The sequence below is a fragment of the Arvicanthis niloticus genome, chromosome 9 (assembly GCF_011762505.2).
Source record: "Arvicanthis niloticus isolate mArvNil1 chromosome 9, mArvNil1.pat.X, whole genome shotgun sequence".
Lineage (NCBI taxonomy): Eukaryota > Metazoa > Chordata > Mammalia > Rodentia > Muridae > Arvicanthis > Arvicanthis niloticus.
Window position 1 is genome coordinate 79,108,359 of NC_047666.1, and position 19,448 is coordinate 79,127,806.

The 19,448-nt window shown below is 36.9% G+C and overlaps 1 protein-coding gene across 1 annotated transcript in view; it reads right to left on the reverse strand.

The window, feature by feature from the left end:
* Nucleotides 1-3,262: 3,262 nt before the first annotated feature.
* The window catches only part of LOC117715196 (solute carrier organic anion transporter family member 1A6-like), a 42,722-nt gene continuing 26,536 nt past the window's right edge, over nt 3,263-19,448 (reverse strand). The window contains exons 7-14 of the mRNA XM_034511883.2: nt 17,108-17,329; nt 14,700-14,864; nt 13,447-13,642; nt 11,360-11,525; nt 8,650-8,822; nt 7,078-7,142; nt 5,870-5,987; nt 3,263-4,060 (exon numbers count right to left, since the gene is read on the reverse strand). Of these exons, the coding sequence (XP_034367774.1) occupies nt 3,841-4,060; nt 5,870-5,987; nt 7,078-7,142; nt 8,650-8,822; nt 11,360-11,525; nt 13,447-13,642; nt 14,700-14,864; nt 17,108-17,329 (1,325 nt within the window). The 3' untranslated portion in view covers nt 3,263-3,840. The remainder of the gene's footprint in view (nt 4,061-5,869; nt 5,988-7,077; nt 7,143-8,649; nt 8,823-11,359; nt 11,526-13,446; nt 13,643-14,699; nt 14,865-17,107; nt 17,330-19,448) is intronic.

Consider the following 19,448-nt stretch of genomic DNA (forward strand, 5'->3'; position numbering starts at 1 on the left):
GATGCCACCCCAGTCCCCATTTCCCCTCCCTAGAAAACCCCTATCCCATGGCCCCTTTTCCTTTTTGCTTTTATACAATTTTTTTAAATGTTAATCAAAGGCTTTATAAGTTTGGTAATGCTCAATCAGAAGTGTAACCCAATACCCAACCTAGATATATCAACTATCTTTGACTGGTGGAGACACGTGAACATCTGCCTCCATGCCCCCCCTTCTCTCTCTTTCTCTCTATCATCACCTAGCTTCTCCTTTCCTTCATCTTCTCCTCTCCTTACTCCATCATTTCCTCTCAGTACTCCTTCCCCCTTAGCTCCTCCTACATATCACCCTTCCTGTTAAAATAAAACTTTTCTCTCAAAATACAGTTAGAGCATACTTATTCCTAATTGTACCAGTGAGGTACAAGATAGTCCTAATACCAAGTCCATCATTTTGTTGACTAACCAGAACCTCTGTCATCTCTCCTAACTAAAACACTTAGTTTTGAACCTGGCTTTTTTCTTGGCTTTAGAATGAATGTCAGGTGAAAAACATCCACTCAGATCTTTTCTCTCAAAGTAAATAGCCAGGATTGGCTATGAGACTATAGGTCTTTAACCCCGTCAGAAGTCCAGAATGACTGAGTTAACTGAAATTATGGGAAGCACTAAGCATAGCTTCTAAAACTTAGCCAATTTATAGAGACTGCTGAACACCTGAAAAGCCCATATACTACCGAACGTTGGAGCATCTGATCTTCAGCCTTCTGGCCCAGAATTATCTGACAGACCTTAGTGATGCAGAATTATTAAGGGCTGATTACTCTGTCTTGGCAGATATAATCAGTTGACTATTCTGCAAGTGTGTCCTTTTCTGGACAGTAATTTGTCTGTAGATGGAAAGAAGCAATTCTTGCCTAGTGGCTGTCACCGCACAACTGGAGTAACTCCAAGGATGCTCAATTTCTTCTTAAAATCCAATACAGGAAGCTGTCAGGAGCAGACAGGTCTCTAATCAAAATGAACATTAATATATAAATATTTGTAACATCAATTCTGTGGACTTCTGATGTTTTGAAAACCAACAATCCATGTAAGGTAACCTGGACTGTTGTCTGTTCACTCCTCTCAGCTATTTCTAAATAAAATATGGAAAACACCCTAACAATAAACTCAAAGCCATTAATTTGCTATAGTCCCTTAATTCATAGGCTAACCATCCCAAATCAGTTTGAAAAGTTAAAGAAGTACTGGGTCTAAGCCTTGTATTCTTAAATGTGTTATACAGGCACAATGCCCATGAGAGTATCAATATTCATCTCACTTTTATATCAATAAAAGAAGCTCATGCCAATGAAATCCTTAAATTAGAAATCAAAGTAAATTTTGTACCATTTAACAAATTATAACTTCATCTTGATATTCATTATACAGATTTCTACCAATAGGTTATGGCTATGCAATAAGCCCTAGCTAATTCTCCCTGTTCCAACAAAATCACTACTTTTCCCTAGAGAGGCAGACCAATATTAACCACCTTAGTCCCCAAGCCCAGGGAATAGAGGCGTTGACTCTTCTTTAACTTCTTCAAGCTGATTAAGGGCGTTGAGATATTAGAAGAGGGGCAGGGGGAAGAGTAAATTGATAAGCCTCTGACACTGTGTCTTCACTGCATCCAGCTGGAATTCCAGGACATCGAAGATTTGGGCTGGTCTGCTCAGTATGCTTGATAAGTAGATACACCAAGGCTGTGTATTCTGCAATATACAATTCTCAGAACAAGTTTTAGTATCAAGAAAAAAAAAATTTTTCCTAGAGGGCTGACATTTTTTTAAAGATGTTGGTTCTAACAACTTTTCTTTTTTTTCCCCCTTTTTAAAATTGGTTGTAATATTTACATTTCGAATATTATCCCCTTATCCCATTCCCCCCACCACTCAGGAACCCCTTGTCCCACCCCCCCCCCTCGTGCTTCTATGAGGGTGTGATTTTCCAGTTTCTATGATGCTGTTTCCATTAACATAAACTGTCTCCTAAATTTCTAAATCCTTCCCTTTGTGTTATTAAATCTCCTATTTTTCTTTTTTCTTTCTTTTTTCTTTTTTTTCTCCTTTTCTTCCTTTTTTTCATCTCTCTTTTTTGTTAAATTGGGTATTATATTTACCTTTCAGATTTTATCCCCTTACCCCACTTCCTCCCACCCCCCAGAAACCTCCTATCCATTCCCCCTCCTCATGCTTCTATGAGGCAGTGCCCACACCTACCCCTCCACTTCCTGCTCCCCACCTCACATTTCCCCCCACACACTCTGTGTTTGTTGTTTATGGGACCAAGAAACTCCTCTCCGACCTGTGCCCGACAAGGCCATCCTCCCCTACATATTCTTCAAATGTTTTACTCTAAGATTATTTTGAAAGTTAACAGCCATGTGATCTCAGGATATATGAATAAAATGAACACAAGCCAAAGACTCCTCCTGAATATGAAAATTAGCCTCATACTTCAACTACCATTGGTTTATTTTACTTTATTTTGTCAGTATATTATTGCACCTTGGGGTTTAACATGAGGCTTCTCATGTATTAGGCATTGTTGTTGAGGTTTGGTCATAACATTGTAATGCTAAATACTGGCCCTCATGACCTGGTTGCTTCCAGAAATAAAAGAATCCGCACACATGCAACTGATGCTATGTAACTTTGTCCCTCAAGTTAGTTCTGATTCAATAAAGATGCCTACAGCCTGTAGCTGGGCAGAAGAGAGATAGGCAAGTTTGGTTATTTGGGCTGTAGGAGGGTGCAGTTCTGGGGAAAGACAATGAGGATGAGAGGGAGAAGACTAAGAGAGGAGAGACACCATGGAGTAAGTGAATCATGAAAACATGGCCATGAAGGTTGGTCAATTGGAGTTAAGAGCTTCCCAGATGGAATATGGCAAGTTATAACTCAGGGTTATTGATAAGGAAGTAGACATAAAAGCTGAGAGGGTAGATATCTGCTCAGCTTTAGTGCCTTAATGAGTTATTATAAACATAAAAGTTGTGTGTCTTTTATCTGGGAACTAGATAAAATATCCAAAGATGAGGTAGAAACTCCTGTTTGAGATTAAATATGTTTTACGACACATTGTACCTCTGAGATACAGCTCATCTCCTTGAAGTACCTTTGAAAAGATTGGCTATCTCAAATACTCGATTTTAAGAAAGAGTTTCATGACTGGGTTTGAACTGCTAAAAAACAAAAAAGAGACATTTTTCTAAATGAGTTTTAATAATCTGTTTATATTTGTCAGTGTTCTAAACAAAATGATTAAATGTGTGACATGAATAATGAAAGAAGGAATTGAAAACAAGAGACGATACATTAGTGAGAGTCTAATCTCCAAAGCATCAAAAGTCTAGAATGAACAAAAGAAAGTTAACAACTCCTAAATAGTTGAAGACACATGCAGACACACCTTGCACATAGAAAGAATGAATTTGAACAATTTATTTCAATATGATACAACCAGGAAGCATACTTTCAGCTCTAATTACCTCCAATATTGAAATATAAATTCAATAAAATTAGTGTTTCTGGAATAGGAATCTTTTAAATCTATTTGAAGATATATGAGTAACACACACTTCCTTTGAGTTTAAAGAGGAAATGTTCTTTGAAAATTAAGGCAGTTTTAAAGTTCAGTGTGGGGAGTCTTCACCAGAAAAATCTTAAGTACTGCCATGAAGTTCTAAAGATGATATCAGTAATTATTTTATAATTATAACCCTTAAAGGTAAGGGTTTCTATTTCATCTCTCATGATTCAAAACTAGTCAAGTGTACATTCTGTTCATGGCCTTGCACAGGCCAGTAGAAAACTCATCACAGCTTGGTTTTCAGTTCTCCGTCATTCTCGATATTAGGACTTCTGTGCACATCTGTATGCTCGCTTTCCTTCTCTATGGGCTTCATCTCGGTAAGTTCAGTTTCTGAAGAGTCAATTTCCCCAGGGAATTGGAATTTCCTGAGAAATCTTAGAATGAAGAATGCAGGAAGAAAGCTTGATCCTCTGAGAGCTGCAGGCAATCCAAGGTAACGGTGCCTATTGAAAACAACTAATCTGTATCAAATCTTAATGTATTAAGGGAAAGGTAAATTTTTATATTCTTACAGATCATTTAGTTTTCCAAGAAATGTGTCTGGTGAGAATTGTGCCCATGCATTTTATCTAATCTACATTGTGTGTTAAAATGTCAGAAAAAAATGATCATGAAACTTTTCTTCATATTTTTCAACATATTTTCTTCATGTTGGTGATGGCTTATTTCTATTATCAGCCTGATGTTACTGAGAATCATTGTAGAAATACATCTCTAGGTGTGTCTATGAGGATGCTTTTAGAAAGGTTTAGCTGATACTGAATTTCACCCATGAATGTGGGCACCATAGGCTTGGCTTACAGCACTAAGTGCTTTCTGAAAGAATGTTCAAGATGACCAGCTTCCTCAAACTTAGCCACCATGCTTCATCTGCCATTACCACAGACTCTGTCACCATGCTTTTCCTGACATTACCACAGACTCTGCCACCATACCTACTCTGCCATGATCACCTATTCTCTGAAATACTAAGCCAGAAAGCTCTAAATAAGGTTAAAGAGACTCTTTTCTGTTTGGTTTGCTCAAATTTTAATCACACATATATAAGACATCATGAAGTCACTTTTCATGTTTTCTCCTTTCAGCACTTGTATACTGTTATACCAATGGATTTTTTGTGATATTGAAATTCTCTTCAATATACTGACCCATCACTTTGGACAGCACAAAGGCTCACACTTTTCTCTTCAGTATAATGCTTATCTAGAAGCAGAGCATGATGAGGCCATAGATGCTGATTTGGCTGAAGAAGTTTAAGGAGCAAGGAGTAGTATTGCTACAATGTGATATATATATATATATATATATATATATATATATATATATATATATATATATATATACCAGTTTCTCTGTGGGCTTCTTTGAAAACTGTACCTGAGAGGTGAAGCAAGGTAACAAGAGCCAGAGTCTGTTTCAAGGTCAACTTGGCATGACACTGGGGATGGAGCAAGAATGAACCCATCATTCTCTCAGTATGCTGTTAGTGCCTGCTTAGCAATAAAAGTGATGGGAATCATGTAATTAACTGCTTTTAGATCAAGTAGCAGCATTAAACCACACACAACTGGATGCGTCCACTTCAAATGGTGTGTTCTCTGGTCTTTCCGTATGTGAGAGTAATACCTTCAGCTATTTCTGTGTGTTGGCAACCTTCTCTCCTCATGACACAGTCTCAGTGGGTTTGTACAACAATCACTCTACTGAGTCAAGTTGTATCCATGAGACAGCTAGCCGTATGTGCAGTGGTGCATCTATATGTTTCCAGAGATTAGACCATCAGATAAATTTAAATAATGGGTCCCTTTTCAATATAGCCCTAGCCACAGCACCTGGAAACTTTGGTGAAGTTGCATGGTACTACACAGATTTGAGGTTCTCAAGTTAGGCTGCAACATGCAACTTTCTAAGAGCTAGAATGCCAGAATCCATGCTGCCTGGATGTTCTTGGACCCTGTCATCCCAAACCTCTGTGGAATGGAGTCCCTCCTCTCTGTCTATAGATATGAGGTAGTAGAGGCTGAAAGATTTTGCTCCCACATATTGCACCATTATCCTATGTATCTGGACTTGGCTGTCTTGTTTGTATCTAGCATTCTGCCATACTAGCTAAGCTCTATCTAAATAAGGAAGTTATACCATCTGTCTGTGTTTTGAAAATGAAGCCATACATAATCTTATTACTCAAAAAAGATAAATATGAATTGAGGAAATTTTATATTACAAAAGTTGGTCTCAAAGTTTATCTTTACCTGAAGCTATTTACTTCATATATCCTGCATGCCCCTGGCACACCACATTTCAGAGTTCCCCAATGTAAACAGGTTCTGTCTATCAAAGCACCAAAGTAAATAGGTGCGGGAATGCCAGCTGCAATGAAGAGAGAAAAAGACAAAACAAAAAAAAATTCAAAAAATTAAAATGTAACCAAAGCAAAGGCTCATTGACACAAATAAGGAAAAAAGAAAAATATGTTATTTTATCTGGAAGTACTTCAATTCATCTATTTTTTACAAAAAAAAAATAACAAATTATGAATCACATGTTCTAAACTTACTTTTAGAAATTGTAAGTTAACTGTAAATTTTTAGATCACAATAAATGACAGTTATATATAAGATGCTAAGAAACCATTCATGGAGTTCATAATCATAAACACCATGTATTTTCTGAAATATTTTCTATTGGTTTTCTGTACACCCAACTAACAAGACCATTTCTTTTCCATCTTATTCTTGAATCTTTTAAAATATGAAAGGTAAAATTAAGTTCAGTTAAGGTCTTTAAAGAAGAGAGAAAACAGTTTTCATCTCTACAGTTACTTCATTCTCAGATGAATTACAAGTAGCCAGTTCCAAATATGAAGCTTGTGAACTGAAGTTCAGTGTCAAGTGGGCAGAGAACACCTATGTTAAATACACTGCAAGGTCATAGGAACTTCCTGGATGTGGATAGCTGGAATATTGCAGATCCAGGGACAAGGTTATGTTTACCCCCTTTTATTGATCATTCCTTGCCCCATCTGTGTATCTCAGACCATATATCTGTTTGATTCTCCCTTGAAGCTTTGAGGAAGTACTGGCTTAGAAAAGCACTACCTTCCACTCACCCAAACACTAAGAATGCCACCAGATAGCATCTGAGCCTAGAACAGAGAATTACCTGCTTTGCTGTAATCAACCTACCTGATGTTTCCACAGATATATTTGAGAAATACCTTGTTCATGGATTCTTTTGTTCTCTAACTATAAACAACATAAAATTGTCTTGCTGCTGGAACATATTTGGATAACCATATATCATGGTCACTCATGTTTGATTAGAGAATAAACTCTTATTCCCTTTAAGGTAGGAGTTGCATTTTGTTTTGACAAGATAATTGTATCTTCTTATTCGGTAAAAATTAATTGGCTAACTAAGCACTTAATATTGATCTGATATGTTGGGAAATTCCTCATACCAAATAGTCTCATGCAAAATGCCTGTAATCCAACTCCAAGTGACTTCTCTTCAGACGTCATAGACCTGAAAAACATATACAGAAATGGATAAAGGTTCATCGTGTGAATCTATAACTGCCCTAACATCCTTCCAATGAAAGTGGCAGTTCGTGATTCTAATGGTTAGGCTTCTCATCCTTAAGTGAGAATGTTACAGCTCTACCTTTGTAAAGTCTACACAGAAGAAGGAGTGTAAGGACTCCTGAAAGCTGGCCTCTGACCTCCACACATGCAAAGCAGGGCTGAGCTCATCAACAGCTAGACACTGTCGGTTAACATAGAGGAAAATTTTCCTGGTGACTATAGCCACTACCATGCCATACCTGCTATAATGAACCTCAAAATGCGAAACCACAAACCATATACACATTTCTTCTCTTAAGTTGTTTGCCAGGCATTTTCTCATGTTGATAAAAAAAAAATCTAACACATGTCATATAAAAATTCAAAGGATGGTAAATGCAGTCCCACAGATAAACAGAGAAAGAATCCATTGAGCATGCAATGACAATGCAGAAACTACTTTGATATTAGATTTAAATTTTTTAAACATTTGTCTCTCCTATGTTGCCTATAAAAATAGACTTGAGATGGCTCCATAAACTACATTCAAAGGGACAACTAAACTACAAAGCCATAAGGATTAAAATGGAAAAAATATTCTGATAAATTAGGAATGTAGAAGCCCTTTTTTAATTTGGCCTTTTCCCACTAAATACATCCTTTGATAAGAAAATCATAATATGTAAAATTGTTGAGATCTTTATATTGGAAGTGATTCCATAAAAGAGTTTAAGAAAGCACCACAGACTAAATGAATAACGATAGCATCCAAACAGTATTATTGTATTTTCCATCATTTATATTGCAATCATCAAATTCAGCAGGAAAGATCAAAGAAACATGAGAAAAATAATTTGAATACACTTTACACTCATTACATCATGAAATCACACATTAGGGCCTACAAGATGGCTTAGTAGGTAAAGTTCCTTACCACCAAATTTGACAAATTGAGTTCAGTATCGAAAAACCCAAGTGGTGCAAAATGAACCATCTCCTGGGCTATGTCTTGTCATCTCAATAGGCATGACATGGCATGCAAACACACACAAACACTCTCATACACACACATATGTACATATGCAATAAGTATTTTAAATAATAATACATTAAAACATCAATTAGCCATGTTTTTTCATACTCAATTGAAGAGTTGACTTCAGGAAGTAAAATAATTGAAAAATTGAGGGAGGCGTGAAAGTGGGAATAAAGTGGAATAAACATGAGAGCCTCTCCCTAGAGCATGTTTGGAGGTTCTAACAGGTGTTCAGCTGCTTCTGTGCTCTAGGAACCACACACACAGAGAGACACACACACACACACACAGAGAGAGAGAGAGAGAGAGACAGAGACAGAGAGAGACAGAGAGACAGAGAGAGACAGAGACAGAGAGAGAGAGCATATACTTTCATATGCATACACTATGAAGAAGAAATGATAGAAAGATAAATAAAAGAGTTACTTTTTACCTCAGAAAAACCATGTATCCAGGTATGAGTGCTAACGAGTAGAACAAGGAGCAAAATACCGTTATGATTAAGAAATACTGCAGCTTGTTATCACACTCAGGGCCTTTCTTACACAGCCCCAGGACTGCAGATGAGTTTCCTGATGACCGAATACAGCTGCAATTTTGAAATACCTGTCCAAAAATAAATAAATAAAATAAAATAAAACAACAACAACAACAACAACAACAAAATAATGTGTCATTTAAGGAAGAAGAATATCAGACTTAAACCTTTAGTATTTTTTCACACAGCCAGGTAGTAAGATCAAAATGGAAGGTGTTGGGTCAGTGACGTGACTCAGAGGAAGAACACTCATCTACTTTAAATGTAAACCCAAGTTGGGAACAAACACCATAAATAGAAAATATTAAATAAATAAAATTGAGGTTTCTGTTCATCTTAATTTCCATCACTCTTTGATGTTCTTATTGATTTTTGTTGTTGTTGTTGTTTTCTTTGTATCTCAGAATTCAGTCATAAAATATAAAGAGGCAGAGAGGTCAGGGACACCACAAGAAAAGCTACAGAATCAACTATTCTTGGCTCATATGGGCTGAGACTGAACTGCTAACCAAAGAGCATCAATGGAATCACCTAGCCCCCTGCACTTACAGAACAGTTGTGCAACTGAGAATTCATGTGAAACTCCTAAGGCAGGGGCAGAGGGTGTATCTGAGTACATTGTCTGCCTTTTGTCTCCTTTCCACTACCTGTGATGCCTTATCCAGTCTCAATACAAGATGTTCCTAGTCTTCTTGCAAATTGTTATGTCATGGCTGGTTAATACCCATGGGAGGCCTCCCCTTTTCTGAGGAGAAGGGCAGGAGGAATGAATTGAGGGAGGAGGTATAGGGAGGCACTGAGAGGATAGAGGGGAGGAGAAACTGCAAATGGAATGTAAAGTAAATAAATACCTTAATAAAAATATATATAAAGAAGTACAGTTTTTAGATATTATTTATTTTCTAAAATACGTGGAATAAACTTACAAAAATTTAGTTAGCCTTAATGCACGCTTCATATTTTTACATTTATTTCAATGGTTGTGTTTTCTCATAGATGTGTGTGTGTGTGTGTGTGTGTGTGTGTGTGTGTGTGTGTGTAGACATGTGAGTATCTATGTACGGACATGTGTTTACCATGGCATACAAGTAGAAGTCATGGAATAAGTTATGAGATTTACTTCTCCCCTTATACAACATGGGTCCCAGCATATAATTCTGGTTGTAAAGTTTAGTGGCAAATCCCTTTACACACTGAGCCAACTTTAGAGTCTATGCATTTTTTTCTGATTTTTTTAACAGGATTTTTTTTCTGTTTAGCCCTGGCTGTCCTGGAATTCACTCTGTAGACCAGGCTGGTCTCAAACTCTGAGATCCTCCTGCCTCTTCTTTTTGAGTGCTGGGATTAAAGGAATATGTCATTGCCATCTGGCAATTTTGAGAAAGTAAAAATATGGCTTTGTATTATTTGGACATTAGTACTAAGTGCTAAAACAAACTGTATTTCAGAATACTAGTGGAATAATCAGCTGCTCACTAACAAACAAAGGCACGTTGCCAAGAAGTTCATTTAGAAAATAAAAGTCAATACTTTTCATTGTTCTACTTGTAGATCTGATTAAAAATCAAAGTTAATATTTCATTTTGATTACCAACCAACTCTAAGTATTACAACAGGTTGACATCAAGAAAAATATGTGACTTTATCATACTAAACTGCCATGATGAGGTTTGGAGAGACATAACAGTCAGTAACCACCTGCACAAGCATGAGGACCTGAGTTCTCAGCCCAGCACAGGTATGGAAGGTGCATGCAAGTGGATGTGCTCACAACCCTGGATCTGAAGGTGGGAACAGGTGACTCCCTGGGGTTCACTTGCTAGGCAGCCTAACAGAACCAGAAAGTTTCAGACCAGTGACATCCTGACTCAGAGGCACAAAGTGCATGGTCCTGAAAGTCAACAGCTGAGGTTATCTTCTGGCCTTCATATGCACATGTTCCTGCATACTACACACCTAAAAACACAATAACTAACTAACTAAATTAATAATAATAAAAGAGTTGACAAAAAGCCCATGATATGAAAAGTTTTCTGTCAACCTCAACTACACAGCAAGTCTGAGGCCATCCTGAGACTCACAAGACCCTGTCACAACAAAGAAAAAAAATTCTGTCCTGAGGAATTTAAAGTCTTAACTTTAATGTTAATTTCTGTGTATGTGTCTGTATCGTGTGTATACAGGCATGTACATGTGGGTATCTGAGAAAGACAGAAGAGAATGACAGATGACCTGGAGCTGGAGTTGTGACCTGCCTCATGTGGGTGCTAGGAACTAAATATGTCTTCTGAAAGAGCAGCAAGTGTTCTGTACAGCTGAACTATCTCTCCAAACCAACCAGAGGATTTTAACACACGTCATTTGACTACTGATCTCTACTGCTTTGACATTATAAAATAATGCTCAGACTTTGCCAGGGTTTTTTTTATAACATCTAAGAATCTTAAGGTTACTTATGTATATACAAAATAAAATGAGTTGTTCACAAAAAATATAAATCTATTTTATCTATTTTGAGCATGACTAATTTTTTTTAGTAAATGTAGGCTTAGTTCATAGACATGCAATACGCAAACAGCAGCCCAAACACTGAAAGGATTCTTACCATGTTGATTCCAGTTCCAACAAACTTCTCACAGCCTGCGAGGCAAGGAGACATGTATGCTAAGCCATTGTCCCCACACACTGGATCCCATGTTTTTGTTAAGCAGCTACACCTTGTGTTGCAGTCAGCAAGGAACGTATTCTTCATATCAAAAGACTGCTGAATGCTGAAATGATTTAAAATAATGTCACAGATACAGAAAACCCACACGAGCACTTTTTCTTCTTTTCATCTCAGCATGCATGCACTCAGATGCACAAAACCAAAAGGGGAAGGGATGAATGGATAGAGGAAGGAAGGCAAGAAGGGAGGAATGGAGGAAGGGAAGAATTGAGGGAGTGAAGGAGAGAGAGGGAGGGAGGGGGAGAGAGAGAGAGAGAGAGAGACAGAGACAGAGACAGAGACAGAGAGACAGAGAGACAGAGAGATTGATTTCATTTTCTCCCCCAGAACAGAAACAGGAATCATACAGATATCAAAGCGTTGTATCTGTTCTGGGTTTTTTGGCACACAAGTTATCTTCTCTACTGGTCTCATGACTGCTCCTGTCATTTACTTCAGAAACAAACCTTAGGTGCCTATTCTGTAGGAAAGTACTGTGCTGTCAGAGCTAAAATGTAGAAGGCTAACCTCTCACTAATCTGCATTATGGGAAATAGTGAGAGAGGGTTGTCTTGAAGAAAATCTGCAATTTCCACTTATTAGATAGATGCTACATTCTGCCCCTGCAAACAGAGGGGTTTGACTAACCAGACATGAACTTCAGAGATACAAAGTGCCCAGCACTCACAATAGGATTGAAAGACACTAAGGCAGGAGTCTAGAGGCTGAATTCAAATCCTGTCCCTCTAATACAGTGTGGAGTCAGCATGACTGGAGATGGACTCCGTATGTACAGTTCTAATTGATGATATTAAAGTCATTTTCTGTATACTAAATAATGCCCCCCTGAGTTTCAATTTCTACATTTACAAGAATAGAAAAATTCTTATCTTAAAAAGAGATACAAATTTGGTGACACATATAGTTATGACTTTACATTTGAAATTATTCATACCTTTTAATTCTTAAGGATTTTTAAAAAATTTTACTGTTAGTCTCTGTCTCGTGTGTGTGTGTGTGTGTGTGTGTGTGTGTGTGTGTGTGTGTGTGTGAACCTGCACTTGTGCATAGACACACATGTACAACAGCATGTATATGGAGGCCAGAATATAACCTTCCATCTTGTTAGATGTTAGAGACATCCCATGCTGTTCAGTGCTGAAAATGCTAGACTAGCAGGTCCAGGAAATTCGAATGCTTTTCTGCCTAGCCTATCCAGCTCACAATAGGAGTTGCTATTATAAATAGCCAATCATGAGGAATTCCTACATGCCCAGCAAGCATTTTACAACTTATTGTCTCCTCAGCCCTTTGAAGGGAATCTCCAAGTGTATGCTTTACTACATTTTAATGGATTGGTTGATTATATAACTGTGTCTTAAACTAAGTTTTTAATTTCCAAGGCTAATACAAAATATGGACAGGCAACACTTGAAATATAAAATCTAAGACTTCAGAGTACATAAGATATAAGTACACCGGTGAGAATATATATATATATATATATATATATATATATATATATATGTTTTATATATTATATATAGACTTAGCTTCAATAATTATTATTAGGTTCAATTATGCTAAATTTGAGTCCATTGTAGAAACTTATGAAGGACTGCAGACTATACAGTCAACTTTTACAACTCTCTATTTATGGTAGAATAAAATACATGTATAATTTAGGCTACAAAGCCTAGGTTATTTTTTGCTATCACACCTTAAAGTAGACTAGGAAATCACCATGACAACTACATATATAAATACAGAATCATAAATTTAGTCACTTGTGGTCCCCATACATCTTTAATAAGCATATAACTTCCATGGGCTGGTATAGAATTAGAGGGTAGAAAGAAGCTACAAAATAACCATGGATCATTACCCTTAAGTTGTAATAAAATCACCTGGTCATATGTAACCTATGGAGGAAAGTGGACTACTACTTGTAAAACTCTTATGATATTCATAAGGAAACAACATACCCTTCATAAGAGGTAGTTAAGCCGGCAATTGGAATGTTATCACAGGTTAGCATCAAGTTGCAGAGGGATAGAAGGCACTCAGACATGAACAGGAAAAACGCTACAAATGCACCTTTCTTGACAGTAATCTTGAACTTCTTCATAATAAAACCACTAATTAAATATCCAACACACATTGTTGGTGTGGTATAAAGACCTATAAGTGTAAGTAAAATAATATTTATTAAAAACAGGAGAAAAATAAATATGCTACTAGTTTGTCTAATACATTTTACTTAAGAGACTATTTAGTTCAAAAAAATAAAAGAAGCTATTTAGTTCCGATATTTACTTCTGATATTCAGGTATTGTAACTCCTATTCCCTCACAAATTACATAAAAAGAGGTTTTGCAACGCCCCAATAAAGTCACTGTAAAAAGACTATTAGCATTTATTTAATCATTTGCAAAAAGTTATAAAGACTTTATAAGCATAACACACAAACAGACACATATACATGCATATGATATATGTATATATTAAATACTTTGCATATTTCTTTCCAATCTGTTTTTTGGGAATTTGATTCCCATTCAGTTCCAGGTGATTCTGAAGGTTGCTGCTGTGAGCGTGGTTACCAAGTTAAAGCATTTTGTGTAATGTATGTTGCCCAGCATTGTTCATCCCTGGCTCTCTTTTCACAGCCAAAAATCAAAGGGGAAAAAAGGGAAAATGAAGGAGAAATTCCTGGCTAAGTTGCACTCATAAAACATCAGCCCCTGGCTTGGAAGAATTTAACTGTCTTTTGCAGCTCCATGCCACTGCATTTAATTTTATACATCTGAAGATGAGGACTGGGGTCTAGACTCTCAGAGAACCCTAGATAATGTGGATGCTAGCAGTCTGTGATAGCCAGTTTTTAAAGGTAAAGTAGGATATCCCAGTGAGATAACTCTGTATTCCTCTTTGAGTTAGCATATTTCTTGTCTGAAAATTGACTGACATGAGCTACCTCCCAAGACTTCCATAACTCTGGTTTCCATTCAAATTGGAGACATAACTAGAGGATATTTCTGGACTATTTGTTTCCCTGTTATGCCTTAATTTTCCTAGATATTGAAAAGAGAAATTTATAAGAATATCCTAAGAGATTTTAAATACATTTTGATCTACTAGTCATGTTATTTTACCACTTATCCTGTCCTTGGAATGCTATTTAAGCATGTCCTTTTGGGAGGGGAAGTGCTACCAAGCAAATAAAGTAACTACATACCAGTGAGGAAGATTGCCTCTGCAGTGGATTTTCCATAATGATGCTCTATGTACTTAGGCTTTAAAGTAAAAATACTGACAAATCCATTTATCTGGAGTACACTTGTAAGAACACAAAGCATGTAAATGGGATTGCAGGAGAGTCTCTTCATGAAAAGAAAGAAATCTGAAACAAGAGAGTGTCAAGACCATCAAGTCAACCTGGCCTTGCATTTTGTGTCCAGTGCTCCCCTAAAATTTTCTCACAGATTCTGTCCTGTGACACCAATGCATTTGATAGATCTTTACCCCTTCGGGGCTAAAGTTCTAGAACATTGTTTCAGTCAAATCTAGAAGTTAGTGACACAACAGGTTATGTATGAACCAGAACACAATTGTGCCACCAAACAAAACTATAAGGAGATGAAATCAAGTCTGTGGACACGCTCTGTTTTATTTTTCTCTCTGTATCTTCTATTAATATCCTGATTTCACTAAAGAGTGATGAGTCTGTTCTCTGGAATCAGCAAGGAACTCATTTTGTTGATGTTTGAGTCCAGACACTGAGGCTATCATAAAGATGCAAGAATGGATAAGCTTAAAAACTGGGAAATTCTCCAGGAATCATGCAGTAGCCCAGACAACCTCAGCATCTCTGCAGAGCTTCACAGCAGGCCATGCATTTGAACACCTAGTGATAACCATAAACATCTCAACATGAAGGTCTCACTGTAAGGAACGCTGATTCAGTTGGTATATATGAAGTACTTTCCAAGTGACTGAACCAAAAATTTTCCTTGTTTAAGAAGCTGGGAGTCAGGTTTAAAGCCTTTCCCTAGGAAATGGACTGAATGTAACTGAGTATAGTTTGGGTGAAATTTACACTTATTAGATTTTTTTTCTTTTCATGTCTTCATATATTGAGGGCCTTATTTTCTAATTATATAGTATCCCTAATAAATTGCCTGTGATTTAATGAGAGAATAGTATTAAAACTAGACCATTTAGAAGTGGGGGCAGAACAGTTTAATAAAAGCAAAGGAACTCTAGTTGCAAATCAATCTTTATGGGTGAGATGGCTGCAGACTGTATTCCTAGGAACTTTTGAATTCACACATTTGTGAAGATCCCTGTTCTCTTAAATAACTCTCTAGAGTTCACAGTTATTATCCGTATGCCTTACTCTCTGGTAGGCTCTTTTCTTGTTTTGGAATTTAGGTTGATTTGGCAGATCACAAAGCTCCCAGAACAGTCAGTATTTGCCCTTTTGGGAGAATTCTTACCATAATCATAATTCTAAGAATGTTCAAACCTGTGCACTGGCTACTAGTCATGGACCATAGTGTTTAAGGCAGGCATGTGACTATACAGTGCACATAGATGCTGGGGGCTGTGTGTGAAGGAGGAAATAGCAATATCACCAATAAAGTGCTCTCCACAATAGTTTGTGCCAGAACAACACAGAAACCCAGGAATACAATGCACTCTTACCCTCATTTGATAGGTAAAGCACGGGTCCCTCCCATCTTCCAGCTATACACTTTCAGACTAACCCTGATCTCTTGAGAACACTGCACAGGTCTCAACACACACAGTTATGACACTACAGTTAAGTTGTAAGAATGTGCACTGTTGGGCTGGTGAGATGGCTCATTGTTTAAGATCACTGACTGCTCTTCAGGAGGTCATGAGTTCAAATTCCAGCAACCAGATGGTGACTCACAACCATCCGTGATGAGATCTGATGCCCTCATATGGGTCTCTGAAGACAGCTACAGTGCACTTTGGGCTGGAGCAAGAGGCCCGGAACAAGCGGGGGCAAGGGCTAGGGGAAGAAAAGAAGGGGAAAAAAAGAAAAAGAAAAAAAAAAAGAATGTGCACTGTTGAACACTCTGCTGCCCCACCTTAGTATCTCTACTCTGCCTCATTGGTTGATAACATCCCTGCTTGTAAAACAGTCTGTTCTAAGGGAGCAACTGTCCTGTAATCTATCACACACCTTTAAATATAGAGGATTATGTCACCTATCATGTTTTCTCTTTCAGCCCTGACTTCAAGGATGCTCACACCTAAATTTACATTTTTTTAATTGAATAGATTTTTTTAATATTTAGCTTTAGCTTGGATTTCTGGCTACTTGTATTTTATTTTTACTTACACCAATATTTTCTGTAAAATGGGATTTTCGGACAGATGGAAAAATATATTTGTTCATTGATTATGAATATTGACTTCAATTTTTCACAAGGTCTAGTCTAAGGCAAGTCAGGTTCCCTATCAGATCAGTTCTTTTTAAGTGGTAACTCTGAAAAAAGTTTATCATATCTAAGTAGGGACGATTAATGACAAACTATCTCAACTCAGCACAAGTGATGAGTGCCAACTACCCACAGACCCATCTAAACCAGAGTTTAAAGTTTTTCTGTTTGCCTTTAGTGAATCCCCTTTTTTCTTCTTTGGCTTTTTCTCTGTGTTTCTCTTCTTTGTTGTTTATAGTTTCATCTGACTTATCCTCTGGTCCTTCCTTTGGGAGTGTTTTTGGAAAGAAGAAAAAGGGGATGGCAATCAAGATATTCAATCCTGCACAGACCAAAAAGCCAATCCACCAAGCACCAACCCAGCGTGTGTCCATGGGAGTTATGGTCAGGTCGTCTGTAAAGAAATATAGATGTTGTATTTAGCTTACATTATTCTTTCTTGTGTAAACTGTAGAAAATTATTACACATCATGACTTCATCTGAGCATAGACTTTGTATATATCACTTGTTCTTGTTTGGCCTTGAACTTGTTATCCTCTGCCTCTGCTTCTTAGTGCTGAGATTTTTGGCATCTCTAACCCCACTGGGATAATTTATACTTTTAGAAAAAAAAAAAAAGGTATCTGAGGTAGATTAACTGAGCAAAGTTAAAACTAACAAGAAGAAGTTCTGGAGTACTACATGGAGAAATGTTTGAAACTACATTTCAAAAAGACTTAAACAACACTTGAGACACATTTAAGCAACTAGCTTAAACCTGATGTAGTCATGTCTCAAAACATCACAGTCAATGTGGAAGGAGGCTGCAGTGACAGTTAAGTGGCTAAAGGGTTATTATTGAACTATAATGAGGTCCTGAGTTCTATTCCCAGAACCCACATGAAATCTCACAATTCTTGTAAGTAGAATTTCAGGAGTCCTGACATCCTCTTCTGACCTAGCAGGTACCAACACCCACAGAGAACACACACACACACACACACACAGAGGGAGAGAGAGAGAAAGAGAGAGAGAGAGAGAGAGAGAGAGAATAAGATAAAATGCATATTATCCAATTATTATTTTCATTTTGTTTATTCATTAAAAATTAACTAATTTTACCTAGCAGTTGGTGATATATTTTTCAGTAGTAAATGAGTATTTTCACTTGACATGTGAAACCTTTATAACTTGTTACTCATCATGGAACTAAAAGATATTTTGTTATCCACACTGACTGTCTCATTGAATAAAAAAAAAAAAAAAAAAAAAAAAAAAAAAAAAAAAAAAAAAAAAAAAAAAACCTATGTAAGAAATTTTTAAAACCAATAGTGTCAGGATCCATAATGGGACAAGGTAATAATTAGCAGGTGATCATCCTGAAATGCTTGCCTTGGAGTATTATATTATCTGCCACAAGTGAGTCCTTATTCAGCAAGGCTGTAAGGAACTAATTTTAGGAAACATTCCTGCTATTAATATGCTTTTCATATTATTATTAAACATATGTAACAATCGCTAAGTAATAGCACACACCTTTGGAGCAAATCTCTGCAGATCCACGAAGATATACTGTCTTGTAATTATGTTATATAGCCAAATAGCTTATTTCCTAAGTCTTAATGATGATCCTATAAGAATTTCTAAAGTTATACCAAGGATTATTAAGCTCTTTTATAGTGGGACTGCTATTAGGTCTCTTTCTGATAGTCAAAACTGCAATGAGAACTCTGCCAGTCTCCTAAGTGTCATCAGTTAATTGCTCTTAGATAGTAACCAGACTTTCTCTCCTATTCAGAGCACATTCCAAGAGGTTGTAAAACAATTAACCAAAGGTCACTAAAAGGGAACTCATGATTTATTATAGGTGCTAGGACAGAAGATAAAATATTGCCTGGGTTTATCTGCACAAAACTTCACTAATTTCTTAGTTATAGTTTTAAACCTTCAGTAAACCTGTGGAGCTAGACAGGTGATGGATGTTTAGCCAGATAATTACTCCTAATGGATATCCATGTAAACATTCTCTGTTGTAAACTTTTATTTCAATTTATGATTTGATTTTTCATGTGAAATTGTGAAGAACTTTGTAACATGTGATCATGTATTCTGAAAAATATATAAGTACCGAAGACAAAGAAATGAGAGGCAGATACAATGGAGAGATAGAATAGAAATTTTGCCTTTCCCCACTTAGAGTCGTATATAGAATAGAATTTTTCTCTTTTTGCCTATAGGAGTTTTCCTTTTCCCCACTTAGGACCTTTCCCCTTAGATAGCTTTCATAGGAAACTTTTTACACTTAGTAATAAACTCCATAATAACTTCTCTGTCTTTTCTTCCTGTGACCTCAGACTAGCAGGCATAAGTTAGAGCCCAACAGTTCCTGCTGAGATAGAACAAAGGCTATTTACTTAATCCTTTGTTGTTTTTAGGATGAGATGCTAAGTGCCAGAAACTGCAGTTTCTGGCCAGAGGATATCAGTGGGCAGGTCAGCTACAGTAGCATAGTAAGTAAACTTTTCTAGCATAG